Source organism: Sorex fumeus, unplaced genomic scaffold (assembly GCF_029834395.1).
Source record: "Sorex fumeus unplaced genomic scaffold, SorFum_2.1 ptg000028l, whole genome shotgun sequence".
NCBI classification, from domain to species: domain Eukaryota; kingdom Metazoa; phylum Chordata; class Mammalia; order Eulipotyphla; family Soricidae; genus Sorex; species Sorex fumeus.
The window spans coordinates 2,715,533-2,733,093 of record NW_026606085.1 but is presented as its reverse complement, the minus strand read 5'-3'; the positions used below and the strand labels follow the sequence as shown (position 1 = coordinate 2,733,093).

General features: G+C 42.7%; 1 protein-coding gene across 1 annotated transcript in view; it reads left to right on the top strand.

The window, feature by feature from the left end:
• Nucleotides 1-17,561, top strand: part of RABEP1 (rabaptin, RAB GTPase binding effector protein 1) — a 128,708-nt gene that overhangs the window by 57,371 nt on the left and 53,776 nt on the right. Inside the window, exons 5-6 of the mRNA XM_056115256.1 lie at nt 2,609-2,728; nt 11,386-11,521. Coding sequence (XP_055971231.1) covers nt 2,609-2,728; nt 11,386-11,521 — 256 coding nt within the window. The remainder of the gene's footprint in view (nt 1-2,608; nt 2,729-11,385; nt 11,522-17,561) is intronic.

The window sequence follows — 17,561 nt, the reverse complement described above, 5'->3', positions numbered from 1 at the left end:
TCCAGTATCACACTTGTTTTGATATCTATGACTTTATAATATAATTTAAAGTTGGGAAAAGAAGAGTTGTCCTATTTTCTTTTTTTCCCAGGGTTGCCTTGGTTATTCAGGGGGTTGATTTTGTTGCTCTGTTTAAATTGCAACAGTATTTGATCTATAGTTTCTGGGTCTTCGCTGTTGATGGGATTACATGGTGCTGGGGGCAGTTGGTGGGTGTAACGCCTAGCTACTGGAAGATGGGGGATCTGGGTGGAGGAGGCCCAGTCCCGATCCAAGCAGCCTTGGAGATCTCAGCCCCCAGTCCCACACACCTGGCTTCTTCTGCCAGTTCCTTCATGCGTGAGGCTTGTCCGAACGTTTGGAGAGTGGTCTTAGCATGGCTGAGGCTGGTTCTGGAGGTCTTCAGCTGCTGGGGCTCTGCTTGGGGCGGGAGGGAAACTCAGCCTGCCCCCTCCAAGGGACCCTGGTGAGGACAGCCAGGCGCAGGGGCAGGAGACTCTTTGTTGTTACTCTCCACATCCTCAGACGAGCCTCACGCATGAAGGAGCTGGCAGAGGAACCCAGATGTGCGGGACCCAGGGCTGAGATTTCTAAGGCTGCTCGGATCAGGACTGGAAGATAGAGGATCTGGGTGGAGGATGCTCAGCCCAGATCCGAGCAGGCTTGGAGATCTCAGCCCCGGGACCCGCATGCCTTTGTAATTTTTTTATAATTTAGAAAATAAATTGTTCTTTTTTGAAAATATGTTTTTTCAGTTGTAGGGTTTGGGGCAATATCTGGAGATGCTCAGGGCATACTTCTTCCTCTAATTAGGGACTACGCCTGGTAGTGCTCAGGAGTTTGATCCAGGGTTGGATGTATGCAAGACACTGTCCTTATCCTGTACTGTCTCTCCAGCTCTGAAATTGGTGGGCCCCCAAGGGTGACTTATGTGAGGTAGAGAGAAGAGAGATGGTCACTTGCTCCTGATCCACCTCTGCCACCCTGGGACCAACTGGGAAGGCTGTGATGAGCCCCTGTATAGCATGGTACAGAGCCTCGTCACCCCTACCAGGTGCTGTCAAACCACATCTGACATCTGCTTTGAGAGCCTGATCTCTTGGAGAGCCGTGGACTCAGACAGGAGAAAGGAATTTTTTTTGCAGAAAAGAAAAGTCAGTCCTAGGCCTTATTCAGGTTTTCTCGGTCCTTGTCTTTCTCACAGAAAGGAATTTCAGAAGTTAATAATAGCAGTGAAGTAAAAGCAGATTTTATTTGTAGGCTTTTTAGGAAGGGGAGGGAGGGAAAGCAGAGGGATCGAGAGTAATGCACTCCAGGGGGAGAACGTGGGCTTCTCCGGAGATGGAGAGAGCCCAGTACACATCTCAAGAGGAGAGATACGGGTTACACGCATGCTTGAACACCACATGGGTTCGGGCTTTGTTCAAGGTGGCTATTTTGTAGGGTTTCTTCAAGGTGCCCCCACATGGGACTTCTACCTAGGTAAAAAGTAAAAAGTCCATTGTTAGGGTGGTTGCCAAGGGTTTAAATTTGGGAGTGGTCAGTGGTCCTCTTTGAAATTCCTTTCCTGGCCTTTGTTCCTGGAGCTTCTCTGGGAGAGGGATGGGGGTGGGGATTGGTGTTCAGCCTTCTCTGGGTGTGTTACCAGCACCAGGAAGGTGTTATCAGGTCTTAGTTTCTGTTTCTGCAAAGTTGGCTTTTTGCAGGCTCAGGTCTATTTGTTTTATTTTTTCCCCAGGATTTTAATTTCCATGGGGACCCTTTCCTATCTACCTGCCTGCCTATATCAGCTCTACATTGCTGTTTTAATTATTTTTTGCTTTTTGGGTCATAGCCAGCAATGCACAGGGGGTTACTCCTGGCTGTGCACTCTGTAATTACTCCTGAAGGTTTTCAGGGGACCATATGTGATGCTGGGAATCGAACCCGGGTTGGCCGTGTGTAAGGCAAACGCTCTACCTGCTGTGCTATTCCTCCAGCCCCTACATTGCTGTTTTTAATGTTGAAATCAGAGGGCAGTCATCTTGGTCTTGTAGTTGGTGAAGGACAGGTGGGCGTTGCAAATGCTTTTCCTGGCTTCTGTTGCATCTGCCAGCACTGCTGCTCTTCTCTCTTTGAGGTCTTCCTTTTCTCACAAATTAAATTAAGTTACTGGGGGAAGTGATGTCTATGACTTCACAAAATGTTACAGCATTTAAAAAATTTCTTTATTTTTGTGGTTCTGGGTATACAAACTCAGGGCCTTACCCATGGAAAGCATTCACTGTGCTACCGAGCTACATCCCTGTACACTTAAAAGTTAGACATGGTTCTGAAGCTAGAGAGATACTACAGTATGTTTGTGGCTTGTCTCGCATGCCAGCTGACCTGGGTTTGATCCCACACACCCATATGTCCCCCAGCCTTGGTAGGAATGATCGCTGAGGAAAGAGCCAGCAACAAACTCTGAGTATTCTTGGGCATGACCCCCTCAAGAAGAAAAAAGACAGGGTTCAGTTTTGTAAATGCTAAGTTTGTATTATACTGACGTTAACAAGCAGATGTGTTAGAGCCTAGAAAAGCAGTAACTTAGTAAGTTGCAGTATTTAATTCTTTCTTTAACCTTTAGGCCCAAGAAGATGCTGAAAAACTTCGATCTGTTGTGATGCCGATGGAGAAGGAAATTGCAGCTTTGAAAGATAAATTGACAGAGGCTGAAGACAAGATTAAAGAGCTGGAGGCCTCAAAGGTTGTGAGGCATTGTTTTATTATTTGCTTAAAATACAAAATTTTGCCCTGATTTCATGAAAAAAATTAGAATCTAGATGATAGAAACTGAACTATGCATGTTAATAAGTTTTACTTTCTTTAAAATTAAAAAACTTGATCATTCTGCCTTAATGTATATTTTAGATAATTATAATAGTGATACTTTAACCTTGTTATAAGGCTAGTGTTCATTATCAAAATGAGATCTGATTTTACTCATTGTCTTATAAGGTAATTCTGTTTAGAGTCAACTTTGCTGAAAACACCCCCAGAATTGATCATTTAATGTTGATAGAGCTATGGTATGTCTGGATTTGTTAACCATAAAGATAGAAGAAATACAAAGGGAATGTAAAAATATTTAATAATGAAAAGAAAGTGGAAAATTTTTTTTAAAAAGTAGTAGTACAGGGGCTGGAGAGATAGCACAGTGGATAGGGCGTTTGCCTTGCACGCGGCTGACCCGGGTTCAATTCCCAGCATCCCATGTGGTTCCCCTGAGCATCACCAGGAGTAACTCCTGAGTGCAGAGCCAGGAGTAACCCCTGTGCATCGCCGGGTGTGACCCAAAAACAAACAAACAAACAAAAAAAAGTAGTAGTACAGAAATGGAAGAATGGAGAAATGGAAAGGTACAAATAGTTCTAATGTAAATTGATAATCGCCTACAGAAAAAGATGGGATTTTTTTGGCTTTATTTCTGGGCCACATCCTCCATTGCTCAGGGTTTACTCCTGATTCTGTGCTCAGCAATCAGTACTGGAGGTGCTAGGGTTAAACCAAGGTCTATTGCTTGCAAGACACACACCTTTACCTCTGTTCAAAATGAGGTGGGATTAAAAAAAATCTCACCTCCTGTTATTTACAAGAGATACACTGACATAAAACTGAAGGATACAAATCACAAATCATCCTCTTATTCGTCGATTGCCTCGAGCAGGCCCCAGTAACGTCTCTTTCATCCTAGCCCTGAGATTATATTCAAGGCTCTTTAGGAGAACGAGACCCATCATTGTTACTGGTATTTGGCATATTTGGTATGCCACGGGGAGTTTGCCAGACTCTGCCTTGTGGGCAGGCTACATTCGGTAGCCTGCCAGTTTGTCCAAAGTAGGAATGAGATAATAAGATGTCATAATAAGATGTCGCGGCCGCGTGGTTCCGGGAGCTGGTTTTTATAGTCTCTGAGTCTTGGCTGTTGATGGGATTACACGGTGCCAGGGGGCCAGTTGGTGGGTGTGACCCCTGCCTACTGGAATCTGGAGGATCTGGGTGGAGGATGCTCGACCCCAATCCGAGTAGGCTTGGAGATCTCGACCCCGGAACCCGCATAGCTTTGTCCCTCTGCCACCACCATGCTGAAACCACTCTCCACACACATGAAGGTACTGGCAGAGGGACAAAGCTATGCGGGTTCCGGGGTCGAGATCTCCAAGCCTACTCGGATTGGGGTCGAGCATCCTCCACCCAGATCCTCCAGATTCCAGTAGGCGGGGATCACACCCACCAACTGACCCCCTGGCGCCGTGTAATCCCATCAACGGCCAAGACTCAGAGACTATAAAAACCAGCTCCTGGAAGAGAACAGCCGAAGGATACAGTTGAAAATAAAAAATCATTTGGACAGGAGAGATGGTGGTATAGCAGATAAAGTGTTTGCCTTTCATGTGGCTGACCCAGGTTCAATCCCTGGCACCCCATATGGTCCCTTGAGCTCTGCCAGGAGTGATCCCTGGGTTCAGAGCCAGAAGTAATCCCTGAGCACCTCTGGGTTTGGCACAAAAACCAGAAAGAAAAAAGTTTCAAAATTAAGTTTGTGTGGAAATAGGAGATAGCTCAGAAACTGAAGCGTCTGCTGTCAAAGCATGAAATCAAAAGTCCAGTCTTTAGTGCTTCAGAGTGTCCCATTCACAGTCCTTACCCAGGATTCTTACATTTGACCAACTTTGATAAAGAATAGAAAAAAGAGGGAAAACTTACCATTTTATCTTATGAGACTTGATATAACTATATTATGAATAAACACACAGAGATAGTAAAGAAAAGAAAATTAGAATTCTTGCAAATACAGAAACAAAAATTTTCAATAGAACAGTTAATTAAAAAAAAAAGTATTATTACCTAGAGGGATGTATTCCCAGGAATTTAAGAGTAGATAAACTACCTTTCAATAGGAAACTTTCAGGTATTTATTATTAAATACCTACATAAAATGACTATGGGGAAATAATGTATTAATCTTTAGTTCACTGTTTTTATTGATTCACCAGTTTTCCATCAGAAAAGCATTTGCTGAATTTAAACATGCAATAACTTAATAAAGGCCTCTTTATCAAACCTTTAGTAAATATTCTAATTAGTGATTTAAAGTTTGTCAGCCTAAGTTTTAGGAATGTTAATGGCAGGAACAAAATGAGATCATGCTTATTAATTTGGTTCAGGTTGTTTTGTGTTTCCAGACAGTGCATCATGACAAGATAAAGGAGGTCTAAGAACTGGAAAAAAAGCAATAAAAATGGCTGAATTGCCTATAGAGAAAGGAAAAGAGTAAATGCTCAAATTATAGAGCTTGTAAAATTTTGCTCGAGCGGGCCCAGTAACGTCTCCATTGGAGACTTTGTTGTTACTGTGTTTGGCATATTGAATACTCTCGGTAGCTTGCCGGGCTCTCCGAGAGGGGCGGAATATTAGGAAATTTCTTAGAGCAAGATCAATGTACAGGGGCTGGAAAGATAATATAGTAGGTAGGGCCTTGCATGCAGCCAACCCAGATTTGATCTTCCGCACCACCTATGGTCCCCGACCACTGCCAAGAGTAATCCAATAGCATACTAGGAGAAAAATAACCCAAACACAGGAGCAAAAGCATTTATGTGAATGAGTTATTTAAAAACATCTAATTAGACTGGGGATGTGACTCAGTGGTAGAGTACTTTATTTTTGTGAGGCCTTTGTTTCTATCCCAAGCACTATAAAGAAAAAAAGTATATCTAAACAAATAAAACCCTTTAAAGTTTTTTATAAATGACTGGCGGTTCTCAGGGATCACTCCTGGTGAGCTGGGGCACTATATGGGGTGCTAGGGATTGAAAACAGGCTGGCCACATGCAAGGCCCACACCCCATCAACTGTACTCTGGCCCCATAAATAAAGACCTTAATGCATGTGTGTTCTCGAATTAAGTCATAAAGCAGACAGTATATCTCCAAATTAACATTAATTCAGATTTCTTCAAATTCAATAGTTTTACTAAAAAATTTAATGAGTAGATTCTAGAATTTTTATAGGCAAGCAAAGGAACAAAAACATTCAGCAAAATTTTGATGAAGATAAGCTGGATAGTGTTGTCTTACTTCCAAGATATTGAAACTTGAAAAACTTAAGAGTAACTTTAAAATTATAATTTAATAAAGATAATTTATACTTTGTTTATGGGTAAACAAGTAGATTAGTGAAACAGAATAAAGAATCTATAGAATTCATAGTTATAGAAATTCAGCATATCATAGGTGGCATTACACACTTTTTTTTTTAATTGCTTTTTTGGGTCACACCCGGTGATGCATAGGGGTTACTCCTGGCTCATGCACTCAGGAATTACTCCTCGCTCGGGACCACATGGGATGCTGGGAATCGAATCCGGGTCAGCCACCTGCAAGACAAACGCTCTACCCGCTGTGGTATTGCTCCAGCTCCACATCACACACTTTAATGGGAAGATATTTGTTTTGGGGGGAAATGCTTTTTAACTGATTATAAAGTATGGAATAAAGTGAGATTAGTTTTCCTACTTTGTAGCAAAAGCTAATTAGCTAAAAGCCTAAGAGTAAGGTTTTGTAGAGATACTACAGCCAACTGGGGTTTGATCCTCATCACCCCATTTAGTCCCTTAGCACTACCAGGAGTAATCCCTGAGCACAGAGTCAGTAGTAAGTCCTGAACACCACTAGGTATGGCCCCAAAACAAAATAAAACTTAAAAATGAAAAGTCAGTCTTAAAAAGAGTATATTATTTGGTTTATAAGAACATTTTTATTGGTTTGGTTTGGTTTTTGGGCCACATCCAGCAGTGCTCAGGAATTAATCCTGGTTCTGTGGTCAAGGTTTACTCTTGGAGATAGATGCTCAGGAGACATTATTTGGTGTTATGGATCGAACCTGCATGTAAGGAACTGCTTTGCCAACTGTCTGTTCTCTCTGACCCTACAAAAATATTTTTAAAATAAGACAAAAATATTGAGTGTGGAAGAGGCTTGGTTAATTTTCTTCATTAAAATATGAATGAGTGAGTATGTGGTTAGGGTGCTTGTCTTGCATGCAGTGGACTGTTGTTTGATCCCTGGCACTGCATGTGGTTCTCTGAGCACCATCAGGAGTAAGACCACATAACCTCTGGTTGTGGCCCCAAAACGAAAAAGAAAGGAAATAAACTCAGGGTCAGAGACAAAATACGGAGGTTATGGTGCTTCCCTTGCATGCATCTGGCTCTGGTTGGATCTGCAGTGCTGCATATAGTCTCCTGAGCACTGCCAGGAGTTTTCCCTGAGCATAGAAACGGAAGTAAGCCCTGAGCATCAGCATATGTGTCCCCAAATCCCCCCCTGAATTTTATATATACATATATGTACACATATATGTAGATATATATCTATATATATATGAAACTGTGGACCCTGGTTCCCCTGGTTCAGTCCCTAGCACTGTGGCACTAGATGGTTCCTCTTTGCACAATACTAGGAACAATCCCTCAGCACACTTCCTGGGAGTAACTCTGAACACTTGCTGGGTGTGACCCAAACTGCCACCCAAATCAAAGTAAAATGTGGATCTGAGTGATACTGCAGTGGATAGGGTATTTGTGTTGAATGCTGCCCCCCCTGAGTTTGGTCCCCAGCACCCCATATTTGATTCCCCTAGCCTGCCAGGAGTGACTCCTGAGTGCGGAGTCAGGGGTAAGCCCTGCACACTGCTGAGTATAGCCCCAAACTGAAAATAAGTCAATGCATAAATAAAACTTTCTTAAATAAAAATACTGTAAAAAGTTGACAGGAGGACTGGAAAGATAGGTCAACAGGTGTGTATTTCCTTTGCATGTGGAAGGCCTGGTTTTACTATCTTGACTCAGAATGGTTCCCCCAAGCAGAGGCAGAAGCAATCCTGAGCACAGACTGGGAGTAACACATGAGCACTCCCAAATGTTGTAGAAAGACAAAAATAAAAAGTAGATGAAGAGAGAAACTTTAGAGTATGAGAATGTATTGTTCCTCATAAAATTTTTTATAGTTTCCAATATTAATTTTTAAAAATGTTAAGGCTGATCTTCCAGAGGCCATTGGGCAGTCAGGTTTGGACCCTCAGTGACGAGACACGTGGGACCTCATGGGTTGGGGGTGGAGCCGGCCCTTTCTTCCCCATCCCTAGGAGATCCCCGAGTCGCTGCCCATGAATGGCCTTTCTGGCTCCTGATCAAGCTGCTTAACTGCCATGATCCCAGAGACTCAGCAACAAATCTTGGAACCCAGCAGGTTTTGGAAGAAATCCCTTCAGATTTAAGTGTTAAAATTTCAGAATTTCAAAATCATGCGGCCACTACTGTAGCCACTCGACATCATATGTTATTCATTACCAGCAATAGAAAACAAATTGTCTACTCTTGCCTTTTCAGCAGATCTGAGTATTGGGGTAAAATCCCAAATAATACTGGTGGGTCTAGTGTCAAAATATTGAATGTAATCAAAGTAGAGAGAGTAATGTGGAAATCATCTGCCCCACAGGTAGGGGGAGGGTGTGGAATGGGGGTATACTGGGGTTTTTGATGGTGGAGAATGGGCACTGGTGAAGGTACTGGTGTTTCATTGTATGACCGAGACTTAAACCTGAAAGCTTTGTAACTGTTCTCACGGTGATTCAATAAATCATAAAAAAAAAAGTAAGGTGGAGTTCATGCCCAATTCAGTCAGCTAATCAGTGCCTGAATAAATAGCAGTACTCCTACATAAAAAAAAAAGTTAAGGCTGTAATTGACAAAAGACCCAATAGAAAAGCTGTATGAAGAAGCAATTCACAGCTGAGGCAACCCAGAGTAGTCAGGGAATGGGAAAAGATTCTTCCTCACTAGAAATCAGGCGGATGGTAGCCATTTTACCTTAACCAGATTGTAAGTTTTAAGTGCTGATTTGTTATGTCACCCTGGAATTTGTGCAATGGTTCAGTTTCAGCCGCTGTTGTCAAATTGCATCCCTAGTTGACTATTTTTGGTTTTCAGTACTCTTAAAATTACTCTTTATTTCCTCCTACCTAGAACCAGACATGTCTTGTCTTTTCTTTTTTCTTTTTTTTTTAAAAAATTAAAGGTAGCTTTTAATGGTTTGTCCCCACCTCTGTCTGTTCTTTTGGTGGTGGGGGGGAGGGGAGTGGGTCATATCCAACAGCCATCAGAGTTTATTACTGGCTGTGTTCAGGGATTCCTCCTGGCATTACTCAGGGAGCCATGTGTGGTGCTGGCGATGGAATGGGTCAGCTCCTTACTGCTGTACTTATCGCTAGACTATCTCTCTGGTCCTATTTTCATCTTTTATTATTAGTCTCAACTGAATTGCTACCCTCTCCTGGCAAAAGGAAATCTAGCACAGTGGTCAGCATTTTGGGGTGAGGGTGGAGTTGCACCATATCTGCTAGTGCTGTGATGTGGAGGCGGGGGTAGGGGGAAGAGCTATTCCAGCTCTGTGTTAGGTTGAGGTGTTAGCCTCATGCAAGGCAATTGCCTTAAATCTTGTACTATTTCTCTGGCACAACAGTAGTAGGCACCTTGTCATGCTTGGCTAGTATCTTTCTGATTTGTTGAAAGCCTCCAGTAAAGCATCAGTTGGCGGCTTAAATATATTTTTAGTGATTGACCAGTATTAATATACTAATGATCTGGTAGTAAAGATAAGTGGAACAGATAAACTAGCTGTTTTACATTGGAAGAAGTGGGGAGATGAATGGAATGAAAATGACCTCAAATGAGAAAGTGAATCATAAGTATTTTAGCACAGCGGGTAGGGCGTCTGCCTTGCACGCAGCCAACATGGCCGACCCGAGTTCGATTCCTCCGCCCCTCTTGGAGAGCCCGGCAAGCTACCGAGAGTATTCGATATGCCAGACACAGTAACAACAAAGTCTCCAATGGAGACGTTACTGGGCCCGCTCGAGCAAATCGACGATCAACGGGAGGGCCTATAAGTATTTTAATAAGCTAAAAATTAAGCATATATTTTGGATAAAAAATTTAATGTGCGAGAAGTGTGAGGAAGGCCTGGAGAAATAGTACAGGAGATTTGTATGCTGCCAACCCTGGTTTAATCCCTGGCACCACAAATGGTCCCTCAAAGCACTGTCAGGGATCACTCCTGACTGAACACAGCCAGACTTAGACTGAGCACCACTGGAAAGCATAACAAAATGGATTCTATAGTCATAGGTGGGAGGCAAGATTGTTTGCACTGTAGCGCTGTCCTCCAGTTTTTCATCAATTTGCTTGAGTGGGCACCAGTAACGTCTCCATTGTGAGACTTGTTATTGTTTTTGGAATATCAAATATGCCACGGGGGGCTTGCCAGGCTCTGCTGTGTGGGCGGGATACTCCCGGTAGTTTGTCGGGCTCTCCGAGAGGGATGAAGGAATCGAACCTGGTCAGTTGCATGCAAGGCAAATGCCCTACCCGCTGTGCTATCACTCCTCGGTCGTAAAGATCTTAGACATTATTAGTTGTTTAAGTTTTATAATTGTTCAACCAAATATTTTTTAAAATATGTGATTTTATAAAAAGTATTATGCACCTTTTGAGCTTGTATTCATTATGAAACCAGTAATTTTTTTTATCATGTGCTTGTGAAAATATCTTCTCACATAAATTTAAGGCATTTGGATTTTCCTCCCTATGTATCAAAGAAGAGCAAACTTAGAATCATGTGGATGATTTTTATATATAGAAAGTAAACGAAGTTTATATTTTTGGACTTGTGGCCACACCCAATGTGCTCAGGGCTTATTTCTGACTCTGTGCTCAGGCATCACTCCTGACAATACTTGAGAACCATATGAGCGTCAGGAATTGAACCCAGTTCAGGGGCATATAAGGCAAGTGCACTAGCTGCTGTATGGTCACTTCAGCCCGAGGAAGTAATAACTTTAAAAAAAAAGGCATCATGGTGTTGCTGGGGATGCAGTTAAAATAAACAAATGTCTAAGTGTTGCTCTGGAAATACAGATTGGATTTACCTTTTTTCAAAGGTGCAGAACTGTTGGGGGCTGGAGTGATAGCACAGCGGGTAGGGAATAGGGCCAACCCAGGTTTGATTCCCAGCATCCTATATGGTCCCCTGAACACTGCCAGGAGTAATTCCTGAGTGCAGAGCCAGGAGTAACCCCTGAGCATCGCCGGGTGTAACCCAAAAAGCAAAAAAAAAAAAAAAAAAGGTGCAGAACTGTTAAGTATAATGTCAACTGTATGTTATTTTAGTAGTATGGTTATGGGTAAGACTTGTGTTATTTTCCTTTAATGTATGTTTTATAATGAAAATTATAAATGTTAAATTTTATAGCAAATATACAAATATAAAGTTACTAGTTTCATGGAATCATATCTTGTTTCAGGTTAAAGAACTGAATCATTATCTGGAAGCTGAGAAATCTTGTAGGACTGATCTAGAGATGTATGTAGCAGTTTTAAATACTCAAAAATCAGTTTTACAGGAGGATGCTGAGAAACTGAGGAAAGAATTACATGAAGGTAAATGTGTATTCTGTCTTATACCGAAGTTACTAAGAGAACTCTAAATTGATACTGACTAATAAAAAACTCTAAAATACCAGGGCCAGAGAGATTTGTATGGAGGTTATAGCACTTGTATTGCATCCAGCCAACCTGATTCACATCCCCCTGTACCACATAGGATCCCCCTGATGAGGGGTCACTCCTGAACACGGATCAAGAATAGCCTCTGAGTGCCAGTGAGTGTGGTCCACTGTCATCCCCTTTTCTGCCCCCTCCCCCAAAGAAAAGCTTCAGCAGCAACCTACAGTTCACTGTGTTAAGTGTTAATGATTCAATTTCAACTTTACTTTTGGGGGCCTAAGTGATAGTACAGCAGGCGGGGCTCTTGTCTTTCATGCTGCCTACTCAGCTGTGATCCAGGCATCCCATAAGGACCCCTGAGCACCACGAGGACTTGATCCCTGAGCACAGAGCCAGGAGTAAGTCCTGAGTACTGCTGAGAGTGGCCTGAAAACAAAATAATAAATACATTAATTAAATAAACTTTGCAGTTTGTTTGACAAATTTCATGGGAAAAAATGATTTGTGAGTTCTGCTGAGAATCTTGAATTGTTAATGACTTCTAATTGTTAATGGCTTTTTCCTCTAAGACATCAGTAATATTTCACGAAGCATGAACCCTGAGCAAAAATAGAATAAGACTGAGAATTTCCTTTTAAACTACTTTCCCCACCAGATCATTTTCTTTTGGGTGGGAGGTGAGGTGTTTGGGCCACACCCAGTGATGCTTGGGGGTCACTCCTGGCAATACTTGGGGGGATCCTGTATTGCCAAGGATCAAAAATAAGGCCTCGCACAACTAGGGCAAGTGTCTGCCAATATTCTCACTGTATTTTCACCACCCCAGACACAATTTTCTTTTTCTTTTAAAATTATAATTTTTTATTAAGGCACTGTGATTTCCAAAAATTGTTCATAATAGAGTTTTAGGCATGCAGTGTTCCAACATCAGTCAGTGTCACAGGTATCCTTCTATCCCTCAGGCATATTTAAAGTTTGTTATTGTGGTTTGGGTACCCAGACCCATTTTCTTGAGTTGGATTAGCAAAAGTAAACGTGGAGCAAAGAGGGCAGACAGTATGTTTTATGTCCTTAAGTAACATCCCTGTCTTGTGGGGTGGGATGGGGTTCAGGGTAGAAGGACCTAAAAAGCTAATGTCATATAAATTTACAAATTATTTCATAAAGTGTTGTAAGCATAACCTGAAAGTTTGAATGGGTTTTTATATTTCAGGAAACAGTTTTTAAATGTTCTGCTGTAGTCAGAAATACAGCCAGACTCTGAAAAGATTTCCAAAAGAAGTAGTAATATCTGTTTAAACTGTGTACCCCAGTCCCTCTAGAAATAGTGTACAAGTGTCAAGTCTGATATCTGGAAAAGTATCTGAGAGAGTTTATTAGAAAAATATATGAGGGGATAGAAGACTTTTAGTAATAAGATACACGAAAAACTTGCTGATGATGCAGATTAATCATGTTAATTAAGCCTTATCCAAGTATGTGTCACCCATTTCATGTTGTTAAATGAAAAGACCAGGCAACAGAGTAACATCCTAAACTGGGGAAATCAGAAATGAAATCAAGTTAGCGCAGTAGCATATGATAGCTCTTAGACCTGGAAATGTGATAAGAGGCAGCCATGTCTCAGATGGCCATACGGGCTTTCACTGCAGGGTAGGGACGTGGGTGCTGGTCATATCTGTTATGTTTAGGGTCTATTTCTAGCTCTATGCTCGGTATCTGGCAGTGCTTGGGGGGCCATAAGTGATGCTGGGGATCCATGTGGGATCATCTATAAGCCTGTACAATCTCATCAGCCCTCAAATGGTGTTTTTTGGGATCGGAGTGGATGGACATTGGATCATATTCGATTGTGCTCAGGGATTACTCGATGGTACGCCAGGGACTGTATGCAGTGCCAGGGACTAGAGGGATTGGCACTGGTATTGCCAGATGTAAGGCAACTATAAGTCTGTCCCGGTTGGGCTTCTAATAAGAGTTGTTCTTGAGTTTTGAAAGATAACCATCAGAATATTGTTATTTGTTAAAGATGAACATCATATTCGAGGCCAGTTGCATGTACAAGGCATATACAGCAAATTAAGAAACTTTAAGAGATGTAGTTCAGCAAAATTAGGTTTTAAAAGACAGTAAGATCTGGAAAAATAGCTTAGCAGGGTGCATGCATGGTATGTATACCAGAGGCTTAGGTTTGATCCCTGGCACCACACAGTCCTGAGCACCAGTGGGATTGACCCCCTGAGTTTAGAGCCTGGAATATCCCACACACACACTACCAGGTGTGACCTAAAAGACCAAGAAAAAATCACAATCACAACCATCCTGTTATTCGTTGATTGCCTCGAGCAGGCCCCAGTAACGTCTCCTTCGTCCTAGCCCTGAGATTTTTTTAAAAAAGTGCCATATTCAAGGCTCTTTCAGAGTTAGGAGCATGAGACCCTTCATTGTTACTGGTATTTGGCATATTGGGTACGCCACGGGGAGTTTGCCAGACTCTGCCGTATGGGCAGATTACATTCGGTAGCCTGCTAGTTTGTCCAAAGTAGGAATGAGATAATAAGATGTTGCGCGGCCGCAAATGCGGTAGCGCGCTTCCAGGAGCTGGGTTTTATAGTCTCTGAGTCTTGGCCATTGATGATGGGATTACACGGCGCCAGGGGGCCAGTTGGTGGGTGTGACCCCTGCCTACTGGAATTTGGAGGATCTGGGTGGAGGATGCTCAGCCCCAATCCAAGTAGGCTTGGCGATCTCGGCCCTGGGACCCGCGTGCCTTTGTTCCTCTGCCGGAACCTTCATGTGTGCAGAGAGTGGTCTCAGCATGGTGGTGACTGGTTCTGGAGGTCTTCGGCTCAGAGCCCTGGTTGGGGCGGGGAGGAAAACTCAACCCGCTCCCCTCCAAGGGGCCCGGTGAGGACAGCCAGGTGTGGGGGCAGGAGACTCTACGCTGTTCTCTTCTGGGAGCTGGGTTTTATAGTCTCTGAGTCTTGGCATCCAGAACCAGCCACCACCATGCTGAGACCACTCTCCGCACACATGAAGGTACCGGCAGAGGAACAAAGGCACGCAGGTCCCGGGACTGAGATCTCCAAGCCTACTTGGATCGGGGCTGAGCATCCTCCACCCAGATCCTCCAAATTCCAGTAGGCGGGGGTCACACCCACCAACTGGCCCCCTGGCGCCGTGTAATCCCACCAAAAAAAAAAAAAAGCAGTAAACAGGTATCAGTGAAGTTGAAATGGATCTTCAATGTTTTCCTGAACTGGAAGCAATTACACTCAACATCAGTCATGAGTGCAGGCTGCCCTGGCGGTGAGGGAGCATGACCTTTGACAAGGCACTTTTCTTCATCTGATGGCAGTTCACAGGTACAGCTGAAAGCTGACATGGTCAGGCGGTAGGACTCAGTATTTGGAAAAAAAAAGTCCTGAAAGAGAAGGTGGTATGATAGCATCCCCAAAAAAGAAGGGGAAAACCTTATGAAATGATGCAAATTCTGTGAGTGGAGAGCTAACTTTAACAGAATTTCATATACTCTAAAGCTTTGGCATAGTAATCCTAATTTTATTCCAAGATACACTGTTAAAAACATAAAATGGCATAGGGGCCAGAGTCATAGTACAGTGGTTAGGATGTTTGCCTGCATGCTGCCAACCCAGGTTTGATCCTTGACATCCCATATGGCCCCCTGAGCACTGCTAGGAGTTCTTTCTGAGGGTAAAGTCAGGAATAAGCCCTGGGCATCTCCAGGTGTGCCTCCTCCGATATCTATATCTGTATCTATTTATATCTGTCTATATATATACATTTACAACAGCTTATGTGCAAACAGTTCACTATATGTTTGTGAAAGCAAAAGTCTAGAATCAGCTAGCCACCTAATTCACTTCACTTAAGTCACTTAAGTTCCCGTTAGTTGGCGATTTGCTCGAGCGGGCGCCAGTAACGTCTCCATTTGTCCCTGTCGCGAGCTAGTGTGGCCCAATGGCATCTGTTCGCTCCGGGAACATGAAGGGCCTCAAACCGGTCGTTCATGATCTTCACGAAGAAGTCTGACCATCTGGTAGGTGGGCGGCCACGCGGTCTCTTGACATCCCGTGGAATCCAGTCAGTAACAACTCTAGTCCAACGGTTGTCTTTAAATCTCATTATGTGACCAACCCATCTGATTTTCGACACCTTGGCAAATGAGACAGCGTCCCTGATCCTTGATCGTCGACGGATGTCAGAACTCCGGATTCTTTCTCTCATTTGAGTGAAACGTGATATTCCAAGCATAGCTCTTTCTATTCTTCTTTGGGAGACCTGAATAGCGTTCTCATCAATCATTGTGGGTGATTTTAATGCCAAGATAGGACCGAGAAGATCAGCCACCTAATTAGAGACTGAAAATATAAACTAGTATCTCCACTCAACTGGATACCTGAAAATTGTAAAATCTCTTAATATTCTAAATTTGGAGTCATTGCCAGAATACATTATGAAAAACACAGAATAGAATAAAGTTTAAAAAAGAAAAAGAAAAAGCAGTCAGGCAAATGTGAGATAGAAAAGATAGTCTTGGGCCAGATCAGGGAGGTTTTTCCTAAGAATTTTGAATCTTATAAGAAGCTTCTAGTATTTATTTTGAGGGGGCAATACCTGGTAGTGCCCACACCTGAGTCTGTGCTTTGGAGCCACACCTGTCTTTGCTCAGGCGACCTTATTTAATACTGGGATTTGAACCAGGGTCACAGCACGGTCACGTGCTGGAGAAGACCTTACCATTTATTATCTCCCTGGTCTGAAGCTTTGTATTAAAAGTGTTCTCATAAATAACAGATTTGTTGGGATATGATTCCCATACTATAAAGTTCACTTTCAAAATTACAATTCTTTTTGGTTTTAAATGACTGGAGCCATAGCACAGCAGGTAGGGTGTTTGCCTTGCATGTGGCCAACCGGGTTCGATCCTCCCTCTCTCTCGGAAAGCCCAGCAAGCTACCAGGAGTATCCCGCCCGCACGGCTGAGCCTGGCAAGCTCCCCGTGGTATATTTGATATGCCAAAAACAGTAACAAGTCTCACAATGAAGACGTTACTGGTCCCGCTCGAGCAAATCAATGAATAACAGTAGGACAGTGCTATGGTGGTTTTAAAAATATTGAAAATTGTCCAACATCAGTAATTTTATTGATAATCTTACCTTTTTTTTTTTTTTAACAACAGTAAGATGTTCTATGTCCATTCCAGGTCACTACCTACCTATACACTAATTTGTCGTCCCTAGCAACCTTTAATCTACTTGATATCTCTATATGTTTGCATATCCTGGACTTTAAATGGGCTTATGCAGTATATTGCTTTTGTGCTTGGTTCCGCTGGTGGGTTTGTTTAAAATTGAGAATGGTATTAATATTATAGTTTACAAAGTTTACCGGAGAGGGGGGGAAAGGAGCTCGGGCAGGGTACAGCATTTGCCTTGCATGCAAACAGTCTGAGTTAGATTCCTAGCATCCCATGTGGTCTCTTGGCACCATCAGGAGTTATTTCTGAGTGCAGAGCCAGGTATATGCACAAGTGCATATTGCCAAATATGGCCCAAAAAACCCAACTCCCCCAAAATAAGAAGTTCACCAGTAGCATAGAGGATAAAATAGAGATGGAGAAACTAAAAGCAGAAAGACTAATGAAAGACTATTATAGTTGTCTGTGTCATAAAAACTAACTTGGGGCTAAAGGCAGTAAGCTGGCTGTGTCATGCTGCACAGGAGTTAGAATTAGTAGGCCTCTCATACTTGAATGGGCTTAGGAAAAGTTTGAAGTGTGACTGATCTCTCAAGTTACTGACTTATATGACTAGGTGCTACCTACTTTTTTTGGTAGGTGATGAACGGGCTGGTAAAAGTTAACAGTGCAAACATTTACAGAAAATATTTTACTTACCCTGAGAGGTTAAGAACTAAATGAGCTTGGAGGCTCCCTGAACAGCAAATTTA